The 19,997-nt window shown below is 37.6% G+C and overlaps 1 protein-coding gene across 6 annotated transcripts; it reads left to right on the plus strand.

Annotated features, from left to right (window-relative positions):
- The first annotated feature begins 39 nt into the window (after positions 1 to 39).
- On the plus strand, positions 40 to 19,630 carry LOC121752991 (chromatin structure-remodeling complex protein SYD-like). Of its 6 annotated transcripts, none has more exons than XM_042148121.1 (38): positions 41 to 205; positions 552 to 661; positions 756 to 817; positions 1,339 to 1,454; positions 2,312 to 2,458; positions 2,878 to 3,092; positions 3,214 to 3,377; positions 3,468 to 3,532; positions 3,611 to 4,306; positions 4,483 to 4,664; positions 5,374 to 5,471; positions 5,714 to 5,899; positions 5,990 to 6,170; positions 6,263 to 6,451; positions 6,575 to 6,618; positions 6,903 to 6,959; positions 7,146 to 7,242; positions 7,359 to 7,531; positions 7,622 to 7,835; positions 7,957 to 8,082; positions 8,174 to 8,263; positions 8,789 to 8,905; positions 9,186 to 9,266; positions 9,480 to 9,587; positions 9,848 to 10,017; positions 10,815 to 10,893; positions 10,986 to 11,060; positions 12,290 to 12,387; positions 12,477 to 12,584; positions 12,712 to 12,769; positions 12,865 to 13,095; positions 13,244 to 14,501; positions 15,070 to 16,350; positions 16,490 to 17,635; positions 17,923 to 18,000; positions 18,185 to 18,256; positions 18,432 to 19,046; positions 19,193 to 19,630. In XM_042148121.1, exons 2-38 carry the CDS (start codon positions 557 to 559, stop codon positions 19,486 to 19,488), a joined length of 9,078 nt encoding a protein of 3,025 aa, XP_042004055.1. In that variant the 5' UTR covers positions 41 to 205; positions 552 to 556; the 3' UTR covers positions 19,489 to 19,630. The 6 variants fall into 6 exon arrangements, with proteins under 6 accessions (XP_042004093.1, XP_042004055.1, XP_042004078.1 ...); XM_042148144.1 differs by having other exon boundaries at positions 16,502 to 17,635; XM_042148152.1 differs by having other exon boundaries at positions 3,226 to 3,377.
- The last annotated feature ends 367 nt before the right edge of the window (positions 19,631 to 19,997 follow it).

Consider the following 19,997-nt stretch of genomic DNA (forward strand, 5'->3'; position numbering starts at 1 on the left):
GAGTAAAAATAATTAAATGAAAAGACAGTAATCTAAAATTTGCAAAAACACCCAAATCAGAAAGACTGAAACCCTCTCTTTCATCGCTTCGAAGCTCGACGGACTTCACCCACCAACTCGTCTGATCACCGGGCTCTAGCCCTTCCTTGCGAAATCATCAATTCATCACGGGTTTAAGATCATCCGGGAGTTGATGCTCACGGCTGTAGGTTCTTTTTCGTGTCTTTAAATCATAACACTTTTTTTCTTAGGCAAAACAATAATTCGCCTACAGTTGCCGAGTCATTCTTGAGCTCTTCTAAGGCATGCATTTCCAGCTATCTTCTTGCTGGTAATCTGGATGCCTCCTTGATTTCTTATTCTGGAAATCTGGAGTGACAATATTATACACACACATATGTACTATGCAATTTCGTATTGTTGGATTTTGGAACCCTCGAACCCAAATTGATCGGTAGTTTAGTACAATATATTTAGAGCAGGTTTTAATTGTTTTTTTTTTCAACACTAAGAGTTGTTTAGTGGGTTTACATTGTGTATTGGGATATCAGGTGAGATGGCTAATCCTCAGAACGTGGAGCTGGAAGCAGCCAAGTTTCTGCATAAACTCATCCAGGAGTCTAAGGATGAGCCTTCCAAACTGGCTACAAAGCTCTATGTGGTGTGTCATAATTTTCCTGAATCATATTGTTGCTTTTGTTTCGTTCTCTGCCTATCTGATTGATTCATATGGGCGTTATATGTTGGTCAAACAGATTTTGCAGCACATGAGGTCTAGTGGGAAAGAAAATTCCATGCCTTATCAAGTCATATCGAGGTAAGATGCCCAATATACTGTAAATGACAGACTAATTTAGCCTTTTATGTCACTATCTTTAATTGCTTATTAGTTCATGTTATATGCTTGAGAATGATACCTATAACATTTTGTTGAGTAAAGGCACCTACCAATACCATACAGTTACATGCTTACATGTTTAGAGTGCAAATTTATAGATTATATTGGGCCAAGGTTGAGCCCAGGCCCAATAGTGAATGTTGGAATAGTTTTAAGTTTTTATCATCAATAGGCGATCCTAGGGCGTGTTGGAATAGTTTTAACCAGCAACCTCCATGCATCATAAACGGTCAAAACATCCTCACAATATTATTAGTTTTGAAAGTAGTAATAATTTAGTTTGTGATGCCTTGTTAGTATGTAGTAGAACATATCTAAACTAGCATATTATGTCATGTTATGTTGCTTTCGATGATATTCTGGCATTTGTTTTCTCTGAATAGGTATCTTCTATTTGCTTAGATATTTCACACTTTTCTTTCTGTCTGCAATCTACGTAGGGCAATGGAAACTGTAATCAAAGAACACAATATTGATATTGAAACTTTAATGTCGTCGCGCCTGCCACTGGCTGCTGGAGCTCAAGATGGAGATACTGGATCACAACAATTAGCTGGTAAAATATTTATGTTTATCGCAACTCCAGTGTTGTCAAAATGTCGTTCGGGTCGCTCGGGTCGCCTGGGTCGAGACCATCACCGCCCCATCATGGGTGGGTTGATCGAGATACAAGGTCGCCGCTGGGTCGCCTGGGTCGCCCGGGTCGAGTGTGTCGGCTGGGTCGCCCAAACACATGCTGCACAGTCATGTTATAAGATAAATCCCTAAATCTTTTTTATGTAAATCTTTCCCTTCGATGCTAATTTGTTTTTACTAAAATAAACGTAATATAAAAGTAAAACTTACCTAAAAATCTGCTCTCTCTTATTTTCTCAAATATATCACACGTTTTCTGACTTTCTCAATCTCAATTTTCTATATATATGCATGCACCACATCAAACTTTTCAAACCTACTTTCTACACTTTAGAATTCGGTTCAAAGATCTTTTGCTGCCACCCTTCATATATTCCTTTCTTTTGATATTTTCAGACAATGGTTTCAATTATTTATTTTGTGTTATGACTTATGAATTGTTTTGATATTTTTGATAATTTCTATTTTTCACTTTATCTCTATTCACATGAATTACATTTACATTTATATTATTTGATATATTATAAACATTAGAGCAATATATTATTTGATTTAATATTAAAAGGCAAAAAAATTAGCCTAGATTCGTGGGTCTCTCGACCGCGTCGACTCATCGACCCACGACCCTAACATCACTGCGCAACTCCAAAGGCATGCGCTTTATAGCATCAGAAGTACAAATTAATATAAATGTGAAGTTGTGAACTATTAACTAAGGTAATAAAATGTATGATTGCTATAATGGCTCAAATTTATGATTGCTATATGTTACTGCAGGATCTTCTCAGCGGGCTGGGACTGCTAAAGACTCTAAATCTGGGAATGAGATTGAGACACCGGAGACATATGCATTAACTAGGACACCTAGTGGTCCAGTAAGTGGTGGGCAAGACGTGTATCAAGGTTCTACAGCTCATATAGGTGGTTAGTGTTCGTCTATAAATTTTGGTATTATTTGTGTCTTTAGACCAATGACGCGGATTTAATTACTCTGTCCCTCATCAATCCTCACTTTTGAGCAAATAGAGCATGTAGTCCTTTAAACTGACAGAAGGGCTATCAAACCTAACACAAGTTGTTTTTTTATATCAAATTATGGCAACATTTAGTCTAGAAGGTGGTAGGTTTCCCTAAGACTGAGATTTGAGCTGTTTGCTTATCTGCTCAAGGATTTGTCGGTATTTTTTCCTTAATATGTGGCACATGGAAGTAACTTGTTTTTTATTTGGTGTTTCTTGTAGTTTATGCCCTTCCAAGTGTTTTTTTTCCTGCAGATCACCAAGTTTGTAGCAGTACTTTCCCTATGATGAATATCTTAATTTTAACTTGGGAGCAAATTTTAGGTGTTGGTGTCAAGGTTCATGGGGTTCCTCCTGGTGCTCCGGGCTCTTATTTAACAGCAGACTCAACAAATAGGGTTGAGTTTGCTAACTCTTCATTTGATGGTCAGAGCCTTGCTGCCAAGATGTCCAAGGACAGAAGTGTGGAAGCCTTTGGTGACCATTCTACTGGAAAAATAGCTGCTGGTGGATCTAGTCTAGTAACAAATGCAAATATGGTATTGCTGCCCTGAAAAATTGGAGATATTCAAAATTTTACTGTATTAAACACCCTTTCATGCGTTAGTTTCATTGCAGGCTGTATCAGTTTTATTTAGTTGTTTGACCTTGTCTTGGCAGAGTTCTTTTCAGGGCAGTATAGCAGAGCAAAACATGACCAGAAATGCTGGTTCCAGGGATACTGGGAAATCTCCAGTTCCTCAGACTTCCAATGCAGGCCTTCCATTTAAGGAACAGCAATTAAAACAACTCAGAGCGCAGTGCCTTGTTTTTTTGGCTTTTAGGTTGTGAATGCTTGCTAGAAATACTATGACATGTTTTTATAGTAAGAACTCTACCTTTTCTTTTCTAAGAACTGTTGCTTACATGTTCAGAAATGGATTGATGCCGAAGAAACTTCATCTTGAAATTGCTCTTGGAGACATATATTCTAAAGAAGGTCTGTAGTATGCTTAATTTTAACTTTTTATTTAAGTATTTCTTTTATTGCGTTTAATAATATCATGGTGTTTTGCAGATGGGACCCGCAGAGATCTCCTTGACCAGAAAGGGAAGGAGCAGCTAGTTCATGAAACAAGCACTGTTCCAGAAGCCCCAAGGTCGATTGAAAGGCCAGATAGAAGCAACTCTAACCCCCCTCACTTGGATTCTAATTCAACAAAAGAATCTGATGCTGTGAAGTTTCCAGATGAAAGATTTAATCAACCTGTTGTGCCAGTTGAAAATGAACAGGATGGCAATTGTTCAGTGTCAAGAGGGAAAACAGATATTGAAATTACAAGAGAGGATGCTATAAAATCACATGCATCACATGATTCAAGTATAAGGGAATCATATAGCTGTGATCACGAGGATGATTTGGGGAACCGCCGCCAGCGCAAATCCATACCCTCTGCAGTTATGACCCCTTCTGAACAATCAATGCTCGAGGATAGTGGTCCATCTGTAGATGGTTTTGCTAACGATATTACCAATGCACCAGTGCCTACCACTTTTTTTACTAATGATGGGGTGCTACAAAGACCAGAAGATAGCGCTAGTCATGCACAGAATTCGATGGATTGCAATAATCCAGGGAAGTCTTACTCTGACAAGAAGTATTCAAGTTTACTGTTAAAGGACAAGTGGAAGCCTGCCTCAGGAATGAGTGGCCAAAACTACCCTGCCATGGCAGTTAAGGATTCCAATGTAACTGTTAGAAACTTTTATCAAGGTTAGTAAATAAGCAATCTCATTCATTCATGAAAAAGCTAATATGTGTGTGTATATATATATATATATTTATATTATTTGAAGTGGGAGAGTCACTGTGCTATATTTTAATGATAAGCTAACTGTTGAATGATTATTCTGGTGCACTGAAACACAATTGCTCATTTACATTGTCAGGGACAGACCAGGAAGAGGGTTATCCTTCAAAGTCTATGAACAGGCAACCTTCACCGAAGCATACAACTGTAGAAAAATGGATCAAGGGCCGGCAGAAAAGGAAAGTCTTTGCTGAGCACAACTGGGCTAAAAAACAGCAGAAGACATCACAAAAAATAAATGGTTGTTCTGATAGGCTAAAGGTTAGCATTATTACTGGACATTCAAGCTAAAGTTCGGAATTCACATAGTCATATGCCACACTGATCATTTTGTTAGCTGTCTGTTTATTGGACGTTTAATATCTCGAGACAGTTAAAAAATGTATCTTACAAATATTCTGAAACATTTTCTTGATGGGAAAAGGATTTGAAATTCCTGCTTGTGGCGTATCTGCTTCATATCCACTTTAAGTGTTTGCGTTCTATCAGGATCTCCATTCTTATTAATATTTCCCTGTTAAAATGGTACATAAGATCATAATAATCTTATTTTGTGCTGGATCATAGAATATTATTGTCTCTTTTAGTTCTGTAACATCGTAATCATTAGTAGGTCTGTCAGTGGATTTGTGGAGCCGAAGGTACTAAAATTTCTTAACTTATATATAGCAGATTAACCTTTGTCAAATTGAACCTTGCCTTGTACACTGATAACTGACAGTTTACTTTGTTTGAGGAAATTGTGCATCTCTCCCTCTATGCATGCGTGTGTGTTTTTCCAATGATAACTCTCTGATCCTTAGTTAATAAGGTGCAAAGCGTGCTTATTGCGCATATGCATTCCTCATTGTGTTGTGTAAACATTGACTTAATGCATTGTAGAAAGTTAATATACTAATTAAACAAACTTGAACAATGAGCTCATAACGGTGGAAAGCGTGCTTATTGCACCTATGCATTTATGCTGCAGGAAGCTGTGAGCTCTTCTGAATATATTTCTGTGAAGACCAAAAGTGTAATTGAATTAAAAAAGCTTCAGTTGCTAGAATTGCAGCGACGTCTTCGGAGGTAATCTTAATCTGTCTATGCTTGCCCTAAATAAAATATTCATTTATTTTTTCTTCGCTTTCGTCTTTTGTCTCAGCTCATACAAGCAGAGATGAGCTTCATCCACTTTGCTAAATCCAACTATTTTGGTTCTATTTCTGTGCACTTGCCATTTGATAGAATATCTTCGTTGATTCTATAGCCGCACACTTAGCCATTTGAAATCGTGTCTGGTTATGACGGTTGATAACTTTTTCGTGCAGCGACATCTTGAATGATTTTTTTAAACCAATAGCAAGTGAAATGGATAGATTGAAATCAATTAAGAAGCACAGGATTGGAAGGAGATCAAAACAATTTGAAAGATATGAGCAGAAAATGAAAGAGGAGCGACATAGGAGAATTAAGGAAAGGCAGAAGGAATTCTTTAGTGATATTGAAGTTCACAGGTAGATTTGTTCTATGCAGTGTCTTATCTGGGTTGTTTACTTCTGCTAAAATCTAGTTACCTTTATCTGATCACTTCTATTTACATTCAGAGAAAGACTAGAAAATGGTTTTAAAGTAAAGAGAGAGTGCTGTAAAGGATTCAATAGGTATGTAAGGGAGTTCCACAAGAGGAAGGAAAGATTTCATCGTGAGAAGATAGACAGAATCCAGCGTGAAAAGATTAATTTATTGAAAATTAACGACGTTGAAGGATATCTTCGCATGGTTCAGGTGCTTTGTAGTCCTAAACACTATTGGCATCTTTGACACTGAATTTCATCTGTAATCTTTCTTATCTATGAAATTGTTGTAATATGCCGTAGGATGCAAAATCTGATCGAGTTAATAAACTGCTAAAAGAGACTGAGAAATATCTGCAAAAACTTGGGTCCAAATTGAAGGATGCTAAGGTAATGGCCGGACAGTTTGGGACAGATATTGAGGCGAGTAAGGGTGGTACCATTGAGGAGAGTGAAGATGTTGAGAATGAAGATGAAAAGGATCAGGCCAAGGTTTCTTTTGTTCTTCCGTTGCACATTATTTCATTCCACTGTTCTCCTATCATTCTTTGAAAAAGTTTGATTAGACCTCACAATACTTTTCTCATACCTTTTTCATTGGCCTTATCTCTACAGCACTATTTGGAAAGCAATGAGAAATACTACACGATGGCACATAGGTAATGTGGATATCTTAACTCAATAGATAACTTTATGTTTAACATTTAGTTTTAAGTAGATCCAGCATATAGATAAACTTATTTTCTTTCGTTTTTTCCCTAGTTTTGTATTGTGATTTACATATCTGCACCAGTACTGTTTTAAATGCATTTAATACAGATGTACTACTCAATTAGATTGTCCAGGTTTAATTTCCACTCACTTCCAATATATCTAGGTCTTATAATTTTATCTTTTATTGTTGATGCTGATTCTTATTTTAAATTTGATTATTTTTTAACAGTGTGAAAGAGCACATTACTGACCAGCCAACCGGGTTGATTGGGGGAAAACTAAGGGAGTGAGTCCATTTATTCACTCTGTCTTATCTTTCATTTTTCTGCTGTTTTTTTCTGGATTTTTTTTCTTTTTTTTATTTCAGCTCCGATTCCAATTTTTTATTGCTTCCACCTTGTCAGTGGCAATTTAGAAGCACAAAGTTCTGTGATTTTCTTCCTAAATATTCTGCTTTGTGTTTCCATGTAAGGTACCAAATGAATGGGCTTAGATGGCTGGTTTCTCTTTATAATAACCATTTGAATGGCATACTAGCAGATGAAATGGGCTTGGGAAAAACGGTGCAGGTATGACATATGCTTGATTATACGAAATTACAATCCCCGCACACCTACCATACCTTTTCTTTTCTACCTCCTTATTTGGAGGAACAATTTTGATATGCATAAAATCCACTTTGCAGGTCATATCTCTTATTTGCTACTTAATGGAAAATAAGAATGACAGAGGACCTTTTCTAGTAGTTGTACCATCTTCTGTGCTACCTGGATGGGAGTTGGAGATCTCTACCTGGGCTCCTAGTATCCACAAAATTGTTTACTGTGGCCCCCCTGAGGAGCGTCGGAGGCTATTTAAGTAAGCTTTATAAAATCATTGGATAATCTCTTGTCGCTTCTTTATTTCCAATTTAGCTTCAGCTGTTCATATGTGACTTTTTCATTGCAGGGAACAAATTGTTCATCAAAAATTTAATGTTCTTCTGACAACATATGAATATTTGATGAACAAATATGATCGTCCAAAATTGAGTAAAATACAGTGGCATTATATTATTATTGATGAAGGTCATCGCATTAAGAATGCTTCCTGCAAGTTAAATGCTGATTTGAAACATTATCGCAGCAATCACAGAATACTTTTGACTGGAACTCCCTTGCAGGTTTTATATTTGCTAATTCATCAGCTTATGATCTATGCATGTTTTCTATTTAGATGTTCAACACTCGCACCTTTATTTGGGATGTTCTAGATATATTTACTCTTTCTGGTTGCGCTTGCAGAATAATCTTGAAGAACTCTGGGCATTGCTTAATTTCTTGTTACCAAACATCTTTAACTCATCTGAAGATTTTTCTCAATGGTTTAATAAACCATTTGAGAGTAATGGTGACAGTACCACAGATGAAGTAAGTAAACTAAAACGTCATGCGCTACTATGTTTTTCTGGTGTTTCATTATTCTTCAGATTTTTCTCATATAAATATCAAACACAACTAGGCCTTACTTTCTGAAGAGGAGAATCTTTTGATAATAAATCGTCTCCACCAAGTTCTGCGGCCATTTGTACTTCGAAGATTAAAACACAAGGTACCGGCTGATGTCTCATTATATGGTTCAGGATAACTTCTGTGCATTAGCACTTAAAATTATCATATACTGCTACAGTATGGCTCATTCTTCAAATATGCGCATAGCAATTGTTCTGAACAGGAGAATCACCCCAAAGACTTACTACTGGTGGTTCTGTTTGAGATTTAAATATGAATTTATAATGTTAATTAGATTTGTTTTGCTGTCAAGAGTGAAGACAGATAGTCTGCTAATAGTTTCAGTTCAAAAGCCATTCAGCATTGGCATCTGCTAACCTGAAATCTTTTGCATCAGTAGCTGGTTCTAGATCAGATGACGATTCTTTATTTCTGTTTCTGCATTCTTCCCTTCTTTGTTTAACTTTGTGAAACAGAGAAAAACATATTTTCAATTGCCCATTACTTCTGCTAGATACCATTTATTTTGTCACTTAAAGTGTAGAACTTCATGGAAGTACCCTGGGACATGCTTTCAAAGCTTGTTGGCTTGTCTTAATTCACTTGAAACTTATGACCTGGACAGGTGGAAAATCAATTACCTGAGAAGATTGAAAGACTAGTTAGATGCGAGGCTTCTGCATATCAGAAGTTATTGATGAAGAGAGTTGAAGAGAATCTTGGTGCCATTGGAACTTCAAAGGTAGGTTTATTATTTTAGAATTTATTGTCTTCATTGTATACGGACATGCATATGCAGATGATTTTCTCTGTTTTGGTATGCACTTATTCATATGTATTATGTAATGATGAACATATGTAGTTGCACGCAGACACATAGGTGAGCAACCACAATTGTTAATATGTATGCACTGTGGTGTTATGTCCACTCCGCTCGTAAAAATTCTGGAAAAATAATGTATAATGTATGTGTGGAGTGATGATTCATATTTTTTATTACCTTGATCTCACAACATCATCAGGCTCGCTCTGTGCACAACTCTGTGATGGAGCTACGGAATATATGCAACCACCCATATCTTAGCCAACTTCATGTGGAGGAGGTACTCTCTCTGTCTTCAACTGTAGCTATGAACTTGATACATTTGGCTAATGAGTAAGATGCGTGTTTGTGGTGATTTTCTTAAAAATTTTGAATATTTGTTTCTTGAACTAGATAAAATTTTCCATCCAATTGTCATTTATTTTTGCATATTCTTGAATGCAGTTTGCACACAGTGCTTTAATCTACCAAATTTTTTTGTTGTCTTTGTTAGGTTCATGACCTAGTTCCAAAGCATTACCTTCCAAACATTATCAGACTTTGTGGGAAACTTGAGATGTTGGATAGGTTATTACCTAAACTAAAGGCAACCGATCACAGAGTAAGTTGTTTTCACAAAGTTTTCTACTATATTTTTTTTCGATATTACATTTGTGTTCATTCCTTTAGTAATTTTACTTTAGGAGCTTGGATTCTTTTTTATTTTTTTCCTTAAAAATATACTACTACTAATCTTCCCCCCTATTTTCTTTACCATGTCTGTTTTTTCGCATCATGTGGATGCAATTGGAAGATGTAAAGATAAGCTAATTGAAATACGAATACCCCTCATCTTCATCACTGGATGTCTTTTGTTTTCAGGTTCTTTTTTTTTCGACAATGACTCGACTACTTGATGTTATGGAGGACTATCTTTGCTGGAAACAGTATAAATACCTTCGATTGGATGGACATACATCTGGTGGTGATCGGGGTGGCCTCATCGAGAAGTTCAATAATCCTAGCTCTCCGTACTTTATATTTTTACTCAGGTAGTTACAGCCCCTAAGGATTCTGTTTGAGTTACATGCTTACATGCATTCGTACTTTGGTTTTAGTAGCGATGCACTCCCCAGACATATTGACTGAAATGGTTTTGGGGAATTGTCATTGCATTCCTTTATAAATGAAATAATTCAGGCTTTTAAATTTACACATAGAAATGGAAGGTATATATATTGAAAATGGAGAAATGAAATAAAAGTTCAAAAATTGCTGTAGCAATGAATTATAATTAAGAACATTTATATAAAAGTAATTAATACTATATAGAAATTGATTGTTGATTACCTTGTTCTTGTTTACCTATTTAGAATAGTACAGTTTTACTTTGAATGACAAAATATAATGAAAAATTTATAAGTTGACTTTGAGATCAATTCATTGTTTATAACTACCAAATTCAGAAAGTAATCTTGGGCAGAAAAATGTTACTGCTACTTACGGAAAGTATAATATAGATATAGATTGTCTGTGTATGATGCTTGATGATTGCCAAATTTGTGTTGGCTTGGTTCCCTTGAATAAAGCATGGAGTTTCTGGTAATGACAGATTGAAGTAAAATGAGATATTTTCTCATGCTGTTAACTATGTAATATTAGGCAGTTTCAACGCTATTTCAGGTAAGGTTCCATCTTACTAGGACCGATGGCTACTGCAATAATACTGATCAAGATTGAGAGGGCTTTATTCTTGCACAAAAAGTTACTTTCTTCAATAAACTGGCTCTGTTATTTGTTTTTACTATCTCTCTGTTCACACACTGATCTACAACAATATGTCGTTTAGTATCCGAGCTGGAGGAGTTGGTGTGAATCTCCAAGCTGCTGATACAGTCATTATTTTTGATACAGATTGGAATCCCCAGGTTATATCTAATGCCGTTCTCCTCAGTACTTCATTAATGTCACTTTTGAGTTCAAAATAAAGTCTCATTCTATTTTGTTTGTGTTTGTTCAGGTGGATTTGCAAGCACAGGCCAGGGCTCATAGGATTGGGCAAAAGAAAGAAGTTCTTGTTCTTCGTTTAGAAACTGTAAATACTTTAATCCCTGAGCTTGATTAACTTGTTGAATTTTTTTTTCTGTTAATGAGAACATAACTGTTGTCTTTTGAATTAATAAAGATTATTTTTCATTAAATTAGAAATTTAAATTGTTTTGCATATATACTGAGTATAATTTCTTATGATTACACTTCCAATCTATAATAATAACCTATATTATCGTACTTTCCATATAATGGTTGTATTGCAATTAATATATTGATTCTTTACTTGATAGAATATTTCCATGTGGTAATCTCACATTCTTACTTGATTCCAGCTATAGTGTTTACTTTTCTCTTCCTTTAATATTTTCCCTTGATACTTAGAACTATTCGATAAAGCTACAATTTCAATATCTGCTTTATAAAAGCTGAAAACAAATCATTTTTGTGTGTACTAGACCAGCAATCTGACTGCTCCTCGAGTTAATGGCTTTAAACACTACAATTATTCACTGCAGAAGTCTTGAATACTGTAATAATACACTCCTATATTAATCTTAATTAGATTTATTTCTGTTATAAGGACATGACAAAGCTCTTTGGGATAAAATGACACTGATATAGTCTCTTCGGCATTGGCTTTCTTCTTTGTTTCTTACTTAGTGTAGGTGCTGTTTTTGCTACATGTCTGATTCTGCTGTGGAGCTCCTATAAATATTTTGAATGCTATTTATTATGCTCTTTATCTACTTCCATTTTGTGTGTAACAAGATTAAACTTATGCCAAGTATTTCACAATTCCTAGGACCATTCTTTCTAAAACCTGCTGGAATTATTGAACGTAAATCTGTGGAGCCTATGCAAACTGGGTTAAAAGTGGTAGATAGGCTGGTTCATATAGGTCATGGTCAACGAGAACATATAATCGGGGACCAACAAACTAGAAAAACAACTATTTATATCAATACCATATTAAACCAAAAACAATTGAACTTAAAGGCCACCTCGGAGAGTGAGGCATTGTATTGTGTCCTATATCTTCTCTGTAGTAACACCAGTGAGCGTGATATCTATATATCATAGTTTTGAAGCAATGGCGGATAGGTAGATAATTGTTAGTTACTATATCTAAATTTTTTTGGAGGCATTGGATCAGAGGGTAATGATTCTTTTTGTGCAATGAACGTTTCACATTTATTTTTATGTATGCCTTTTGTTTGAGCATAATTATAATTGTGTTGAATGTTTTTCCTATAATGCTTAAATCTGAAATAGGTCCAAACTGTGGAGGAGCAAGTTAGAGCTTCTGCTGAGCACAAACTTGGGGTTGCGAATCAGAGTATAACTGCTGGATTTTTTGACAATAATACGAGGTATGCTAAAGTACATGGTAAAACAAATGACTTTGATTTGACACTTGTATTTGATATTAGTCAGTTTTAATCTAAACAATATAATATAGTGCGGAGGATCGAAGGGAATACTTAGAGTCTCTCTTGCGGGAGTGCAAGAAAGAGGAAGTTGCACCTGTTCTGGATGATGATTCCCTCAATGACATTATAGCGCGCAGGTATAATTTGTTACAATAATAATAAGTATGGTTATGAGAATCTCCCTGCCTTTTTTTCTTCTTAACTTCCAATGGGAGGGAGTTTCTTTTGCTGTTCTGATGTTTTGTATTACCAACTTCTCTTCAGTGAAGAAGAAATTGATATCTTTGAATCAGTTGACAAACAGAGGCGTGCAGATGAAATGGTATGTGCAAATCCTAGAAATGATGTGCTGTAGTTCTAGTTGTTTGGATAAGAAAGGTACTGTCTATTTATTTAAGATATAAATAATTTCTGCAGGTTGTTTGGCAAAATTTGTGTGGTGTGAAAGGGTCAGATAAAAGCAAGCTTATACCTCAATTGCCTTCTCGGCTCATAACAGACGATGACTTAAAATCATTTTATGAAGTGATGAAGATCTCTGAAACAACAACTCCCGTTGTATTACCTGATTCAGGGATGAAGAGGAAAAGTGGGTATCTTGGAGGTCTTGATACCCATCAGTATGGGAGAGGCAAACGTGCTAGAGAGGTCTGTTTACATCACAATTTCATAAACATTTGTCCTTGCTTGTATACAGTTATTGTTCTGATATATGTTGATCGTGCAATGCATAAATTTGACCTGACACCATATATTCAAGACTTAAGTTGTGATGGTTTGCTTTTTGCTTTATTAGGTTCGTTCGTATGAAGAGCAATGGACTGAAGAAGAATTTGAAAGACTGTGTCAGGTTGAATCTCCAAATTCTCCCACAATGAAGGAAGAAGTTACTAGAAAAACAATGGCAGTCACTACAAACAGCGCATTCGTAGTCAAGGGTGAGATGCAGGCACCGGCTGTCCCTCAACTTCCTCCACTTCATTCGCTTCCTCAACATCCAACTGTGGAGCCTCTGGCCGTACAGAACAAAGAGGCTACACCACCATCTAAAAGAGGGCGTGGCAGGCCAAAAAGAGTGGTGGAAGTTTCTCCAACAGTTAGTTCTCCTGGACTATTGGGACCTGTGAAAACTGAAGAAATTTCCAAAGTTGAAATTAAACCTGGTCCTGATTCTATGGTCTGCACTACTGATGATGGAGGTATCACTGGGAGCTCAAAAGAGTTGAAGTTGCCTGCTACTCTGAACTCCGGGCCACCTCTTCCCCCTTCTCTCATTCCTGCTTCACCCCCATCATCTGGGCGAGGTAGAGGACGTGGTCGGAAGTCTCAGACAGGTGGAGAAGCTCCTGCTCCCAGACGCCGAGGCAAAAGACAGACTACAGCATTACAAACAGCTCAAACATCTTCATTGCCACTTGTTACTGATAATCCATCTGTTGAAATAAAAGGAGAACTTGCCCGAAGCTCTGCTATCACTACCAGTTGTACTTCTGTCTCTGTCACTAGCATTACAAAAGAACTGGGCTCTGAACCGGATTCTGTGTCACCTTCTCCTGTGGTTCCATCAGTTTCTGGTCCAAGCAATTCAGACGTGGAGCCCCATAAAGAAGTTACACCTAACTCTTTAATGGCTTCTGATAGTACTTTTACTGGCTCCGTCGCCGTAGCTATTGTAAATCAGGCAGATCCAGACATTGTGCGCACTTCAAATCCTGAAGCTACACCTCCCCCACAGCCTATTAGCGCTTCTCTCTCTGTAACAACACTGGGTAGAGGTAGAGGGCGGGGACGGGGGCGAGGGCGAGGGCAGAATGCTCAAAGTCGTGAAGAGGCACCGCAACGAAGGCGAAGGAGGCAGGAGCCCATAGCATCCACTGTTTCTGGTGCATTAACTCGTCAGGACTCAGAGTCATGTGAACCTCAACCGAAAAGAACTCGGGCTTCTGTTGGACGAAAAGACACCGTACGGCGTGAGAAGGTTCAGGAAGTGACTAATGCAAGTCAATTTGCTGAACAGGGTATTCAAGATTCTCTGGCCGAACGAGTTACTAAGGGTAGGTAACTCTTTATTAGCTTCAAATGACTGTTATATATTACAACTAGCTTTAATAGTATGTCTAGTACGGAGTATATCATAAGTTTTGGAAGGGGGAAAAGATGGTGAGCAATGAAAGGGGGATTCAGTTATCTGTTTTAATCTTAATAAGGTGGAGCTTAGTAGCACTAGCATTTGATAGAGTAGGATACTGTTCGTATTTATTGTTCATTCTAGGAGTATTTATTTATTCTCATTTGTAGTCGACTAGGTAATTACTCTCTGGCATGTATAGCATGTAATAAGTTGAATTCTAATCACAAAGTTATTGTCTAATATGTCTTGTTCTGTACTGTATGGAGTAACTTTTTATAGAGTCCTGGATTAAAATATAGGCATTTTCATAAATGTGTAATCTACAGAGCTATACAGCTAAAATATCTCGATCCATTTGCAAAGGGTGTATGTTTTTCTGGTGATTGTAAATTATGCTCTTTCCGGAGATCTACTGTTTCATTACCTACTTCTTCATTTCACTGATGGATAAATAATTGTGACTAAAGATTTTTCTGCTTATGCTGCTTTAGATACAGAGATTGGTCCAGGCAAGTTACAAAACCCTCCTAAGGAACAAGATGCAAATGAAAAACCAAGTGAGGATCACAGGAATGAAGTCCTTGCTTCGAAATCTAACCCATCTGATGATTTAACATCAATTTCGATGCCTGATCCAACAGCTGGAGCGCCTAGTTCTCTGGTTCCCAAGTCTGCAGAGGACAATGCAGAATCTTCTAGTAAAGAACTTGATTCAACAGCTGCAGCGCGTAGTTCTCTGGTTCCCAAGTCTGCAGAGGACAGTGTAGAATCTTGTAGTAAAGAACTTGATATTAAGGAGCCCTGTGGGGATGATATTTCTATTGTCTCAGTTCTTGTGCCACCACAGACCGATATTAATTGTGGAACATCTGGAGGGTCCCAATCCTTAGTAGGCACAAATATCAACTCTCCTGTGATTGACAAAGATGAATCTGGAAAAGTTGTAGAGGATGAACATGAAACCAATATTACTGATGAATTACCGGGAAAAGTTCTAGTGAATGAACATGAAACCAATACTCCTGATGAAGTATCTGGAAAAGTTGCCGTGAATGAATGTGAAACCAGTACTCCTGAAGTAGGCGCAAATGTCAACTCTCCTGTGACTGACAAAGATGAATCTGGAAAAGTTGTAGAGGATGAACATGAAACCAATATTACTGATGAAGTACCAGGAAAAGTTGCAGTGAATGAACATGAAACCAATACTGCTGATGAAGTATCTGGAGAAGTTGTCGTGAATGAATGTGAAACCAGTACTCCTGATAAAGTAGGCGCAAATGTCAACTCTCCTGTGACCGACAAAGATGAATCTGGAAAGGTTGTAGAGGATGAACATGAAACCAATATTACTGATGAAGTACCAGGACAAGTTGCAGTGAATGAACATGAAACCAATACTGCTGATGAAGTATCTGGAGAAGTTGTCGTGAATGAATGTGAAACCAGTACTCCTGATGAAGTACCTGTTTCTACCACCGGTGAATTTCATGTGGATCATTCTGCTATAACGACTACGGAAAAAGTCTGCACTGAACCAAACTCAGCCTCACCTGCCACTATGCTATCGTCAGCACTGTGCCCAATTGATATTGGTGTGGGGTCAGAACAAGGAATCACAGTGAGCTCCTTAACGGCTTCTACTCATGCTTCAACTGATCCAATGGCTGTGGCAAGTTCTGACCAACTGGCTCCTGACATTTTGTCCATGTCGAGTGTCCAAGCTACGGAGGAAGATATTTCAGAGCCTTCTGCAGGGCAAGTTCCAGAGGGTAGGCTTCTTATTCTTTAAGGACATAAAAATGTTAAATGTATGGCTTTCTGGTGATTGTAAATTGTGCTCTTACATGCGACGTACTGTTTGATTACCCACTTCTCCATACACTGATGGATAAATATTTGATGCTAAAGATATTTCTGCAGGCGCTACTTTAGAAACAGAGATTGGTGCAGCCAAGTTACAAAACCCTCCTCAGCAAGATGCATGTTTTAAACCAAGTAACGATCACATGAATGAAGTAATTGCTTCAACATCTGACATATCTGATAATTTTCCACCAGTTTTGATGCACGATCCAGCAGATGGAGCGCGTATTTCTCTGGTTCCCAAGTTTACAGAGGAAAATGTAGAATCTTGTGGTAAAGAACTTGATATTAAGGAGCCTTGTGAAACATCTGGAGGGTCACAATCCTTGGTAGGCACAAATTTTAACTCTGCTGTGATTGACAAAGATCAAGGCTTGCATAGTGGTGCTCCTGCGGCTGCTACTGCAACATCTGGATCAATGCCTCTTGGTGATGGGATTGACAAGTTGTATCCTGAATGTCGAAGCAAAGATGATAGAATTTTTAGTCCTACCAATAACCCTAACTTGGATGAATTTCCTGCATCAGATAATATATCAAAAGGACCAGCTGATTATAATCCCACAGATTCAATTATTGAGTTACCTAATCATACAGATGCTCTGGTACCATCTGAATATACCCAGTCTTTGCCTGTATCTGATAGCAACTCCATCAACACAGGCGAATGCCAACATTTACAAAATGCAGAGATTCAGCTTGCATCAGTTGTTGGTCCTGATGAAGTACCAGAAGAAGAATCTGGAAAGTTGAATTCAATTTCTGGGGTAATGAAAAGCACAGAAGATGAATCTGGAAAAGGTATAGTGGATGAACATGGAACCAGTACTCCTGATGAAATACCAGGAAAAGTTGTAGTGAATGAACATGACACTGATACTCCCGATGAAGTACCTGGAGAAGTTGTAATAAATGAACATGAAACTAGTCCTCCTGATGAAGTACCTGCTGTTTCTACCTCTGACTTTCATGTGGATCATTCTGTTATCACGGCAATAGAAGATGTCCGCACTGAACCAGACTCAGAAAAAGGAATCCCGATGAGCTTCTTAACGGCTTCTGCTCATGCTTCAACCAATCCAATGGATGTGGCAAGTTCTGATCAACTAGCTCCTGTCACGACGTGCATGTCGAGTGCCCAAGCTACTGAAGAAGATATTTCAGAGCCTTCTGCAGGGCAAGTTCCGGAGGGTAGGCTTCTTATTCTTTAAGGAAATAAAATCTTAAATGCTAATGAATTCCTTATAATGTGGCATTCTGGCATAAAACAATTGTGGTACACTTTTTAACTCTTGATATTGTTAGCATGTAAACAATTTCCCTTACCAAAATGCTAGCATCTGAATGGTCTCTGTGAAAAGGTAAGTATCATACATAATATTGGATTTTCCTGGTGGATTATTAACTAGGCCCCTGTCTTGTCTCGTAGCTTAAATTGTCTGTCTAATCGAAGATTTATATCTATTTTATGGATGCAGACCTTGTTAAAGATGCAGACATTGATGTGACGAAGCTAGAGGATCCAATTCAGGAAGAAGACACAGTGGAAAAAGATGGTAAGGCGCGCCTATAATTGAAGTTTTTCCTAGACAAATGAATAAATGAAGTTATTGCTTCAAAATATGCCTTTTAATACAGAATATTGCATTTTCCTTGTGGATTATTAACTAGGCCTCTGTCTTGTCACATATCTTAATTTGTCTGCCTAATCGAAGTTTTACATCTAACGTATGGATGCAGGCCGTGCCAAAGATGCAGTCATTGATGTGGCGAAGCTAGAGGATCCAATTCAGGAAAAAGATACAGTGGATGGTAAGCGTGCGTATAAGTGAAGTTTTTCCTAGACAGAAGAATAAATGAAGTTATTGCTTCGAAAAATGCCCTTTGATACAGGCTTGCACTTTCCTGGTGGATTATTAACTAGGCCTCTGTCTTGTCTCATAACTTAAGTTGCCTGCCTAATTGAAGTTGCATATTTAACGTATAGAGTCAGGCCATGCCAAAGATGCAGGCATTGATGTGGCGAAGCTAGAGGATCCAATTCAGGAAAAAGATACAGTGGAAAAAGATGGTGTGGATGCAGGCCATGCCAACGATGCAGGCATTGATGTGGCAAAGCTAGAGGATCCAATTCAGGAAAAAGATACAGTGGAAAAAGATGGTGTGGATGTAGGCCATGCCAACAATGCAGGCATTGATGTGGCAAAGCTAGAGGATCCAATTCAGGAAAAAGATACAGTGGAAAAAGATGGTGTGGATGCAGGCCATGCCAAGGATGCAGGCATTGATGTGGTGAAGCTAGAGGGTCCAATTCAGGAAAAAGATACAGTGGAAAAAGATGGGGTGGATGCAGGCAATGCCAACGATGCAGGCATTGATGTGGTGAAGCTAGAGGGTCCAATTCAGGAAAAAGATACAGTGGAAAAAGGTGGTGTGGATGCAGGCCATGCCAACGATGCTGGCATTGATGTGGCGAAGCTAGACAGTCCAATTCAGGAAAAAGATACAGTGGAAAAAGATGGTGTGGATGCAGGGCATGCCAACGATGCAGGCATTGATGTGGCGAAGCTAGAGGATCCAATTCAGGAAAAAACAGTGGATGGTAAGGCGTGCGTATAAGTGAATTTTTTTCTAGACAGACGAATAATTGAAGTTATTGCTTCGAAATATGCCCTTTAATACTTTGCCTTCAGTTTCGACTTTAGATGCTGCAGTTAGTGGTTTTCAAGTGTTAGAATCTATCTGCAGGAAAATGTGAAGAGCCTGGAATTGGAACCCAACATGATGATGGGGATCATTGTGGAGTTAGTCCTTCGGTTTCGACTGTTCTTTCTCAAAGTGATGACAACAATCATGGAACAGCTGAGGATTCACAATGCCGGCCAGAAACGCATAACGACTCCGATGACTTGGAAGAAAACCGGAGTACTGCTGAAGCTGCGGAAATACTCGCTCCAACATCACTTCCTGCAGTGAGTGACCAGATGGATTCTCCCAGCGGAAAGGAAGATGCCAATATAACTTTTAGTGAGAAAAACCCCTGATATGGATGTGTTGTAGAAGCATTTTAATGTATAAGTTTGAATATATATCTTTGACCGTAATTCTCCCTATATATATGTTAGGTGTCGTTTGTATTATGCATATTTGCCTAATGGAATAGTAAATCTATGGTTGTTGATGTAATCATTCTCACATTAATCTTAATATGGGCTTCATTCGAGAGGAAGACTCTCAATGGAAATAGACATAACGCCAATTTCACTCTATATATCGTTCGACCGTACCAATCGCCCTTATACAACTGGAATTTATTTCGGTTTAATAAATTTGTCTTTCAACCAAGGTTTTCCATAGTATGAAATTATTATTATTTGAACTATTCCATAGGGTGTAATACCCGAAAATTTGTGGAATTTTATTCTTTTAATTAAGGATGAAATTTTTATGTTTTTGTGTTTAAAATATGGTGTGGAAAATATTATTTGTGTTTATTTGATTGTTGTGGATGTGGTATTTTCTACCTAGGCAAATTAAAATGGAATTAAGTAAT

Source organism: Salvia splendens, chromosome 1 (assembly GCF_004379255.2).
Source record: "Salvia splendens isolate huo1 chromosome 1, SspV2, whole genome shotgun sequence".
Taxonomy (NCBI): domain Eukaryota; kingdom Viridiplantae; phylum Streptophyta; class Magnoliopsida; order Lamiales; family Lamiaceae; genus Salvia; species Salvia splendens.

Bases quoted from the DNA above. Each gene is read 5' to 3' on its own strand.
- LOC121752991 (XM_042148121.1), top strand. From the start codon at position 557: ATGGCTAATCCTCAGAACGTGGAGCTGGAAGCAGCCAAGTTTCTGCAT. The intron at 10,018-10,814 runs GTAGTTACAGCC...TATGTCGTTTAG, and splicing joins TACTTTATATTTTTACTCAG to TATCCGAGCTGGAGGAGTTG. The intron at 19,047-19,192 runs GTAAGGCGTGCG...ATCTATCTGCAG, and splicing joins TCAGGAAAAAACAGTGGATG to GAAAATGTGAAGAGCCTGGA.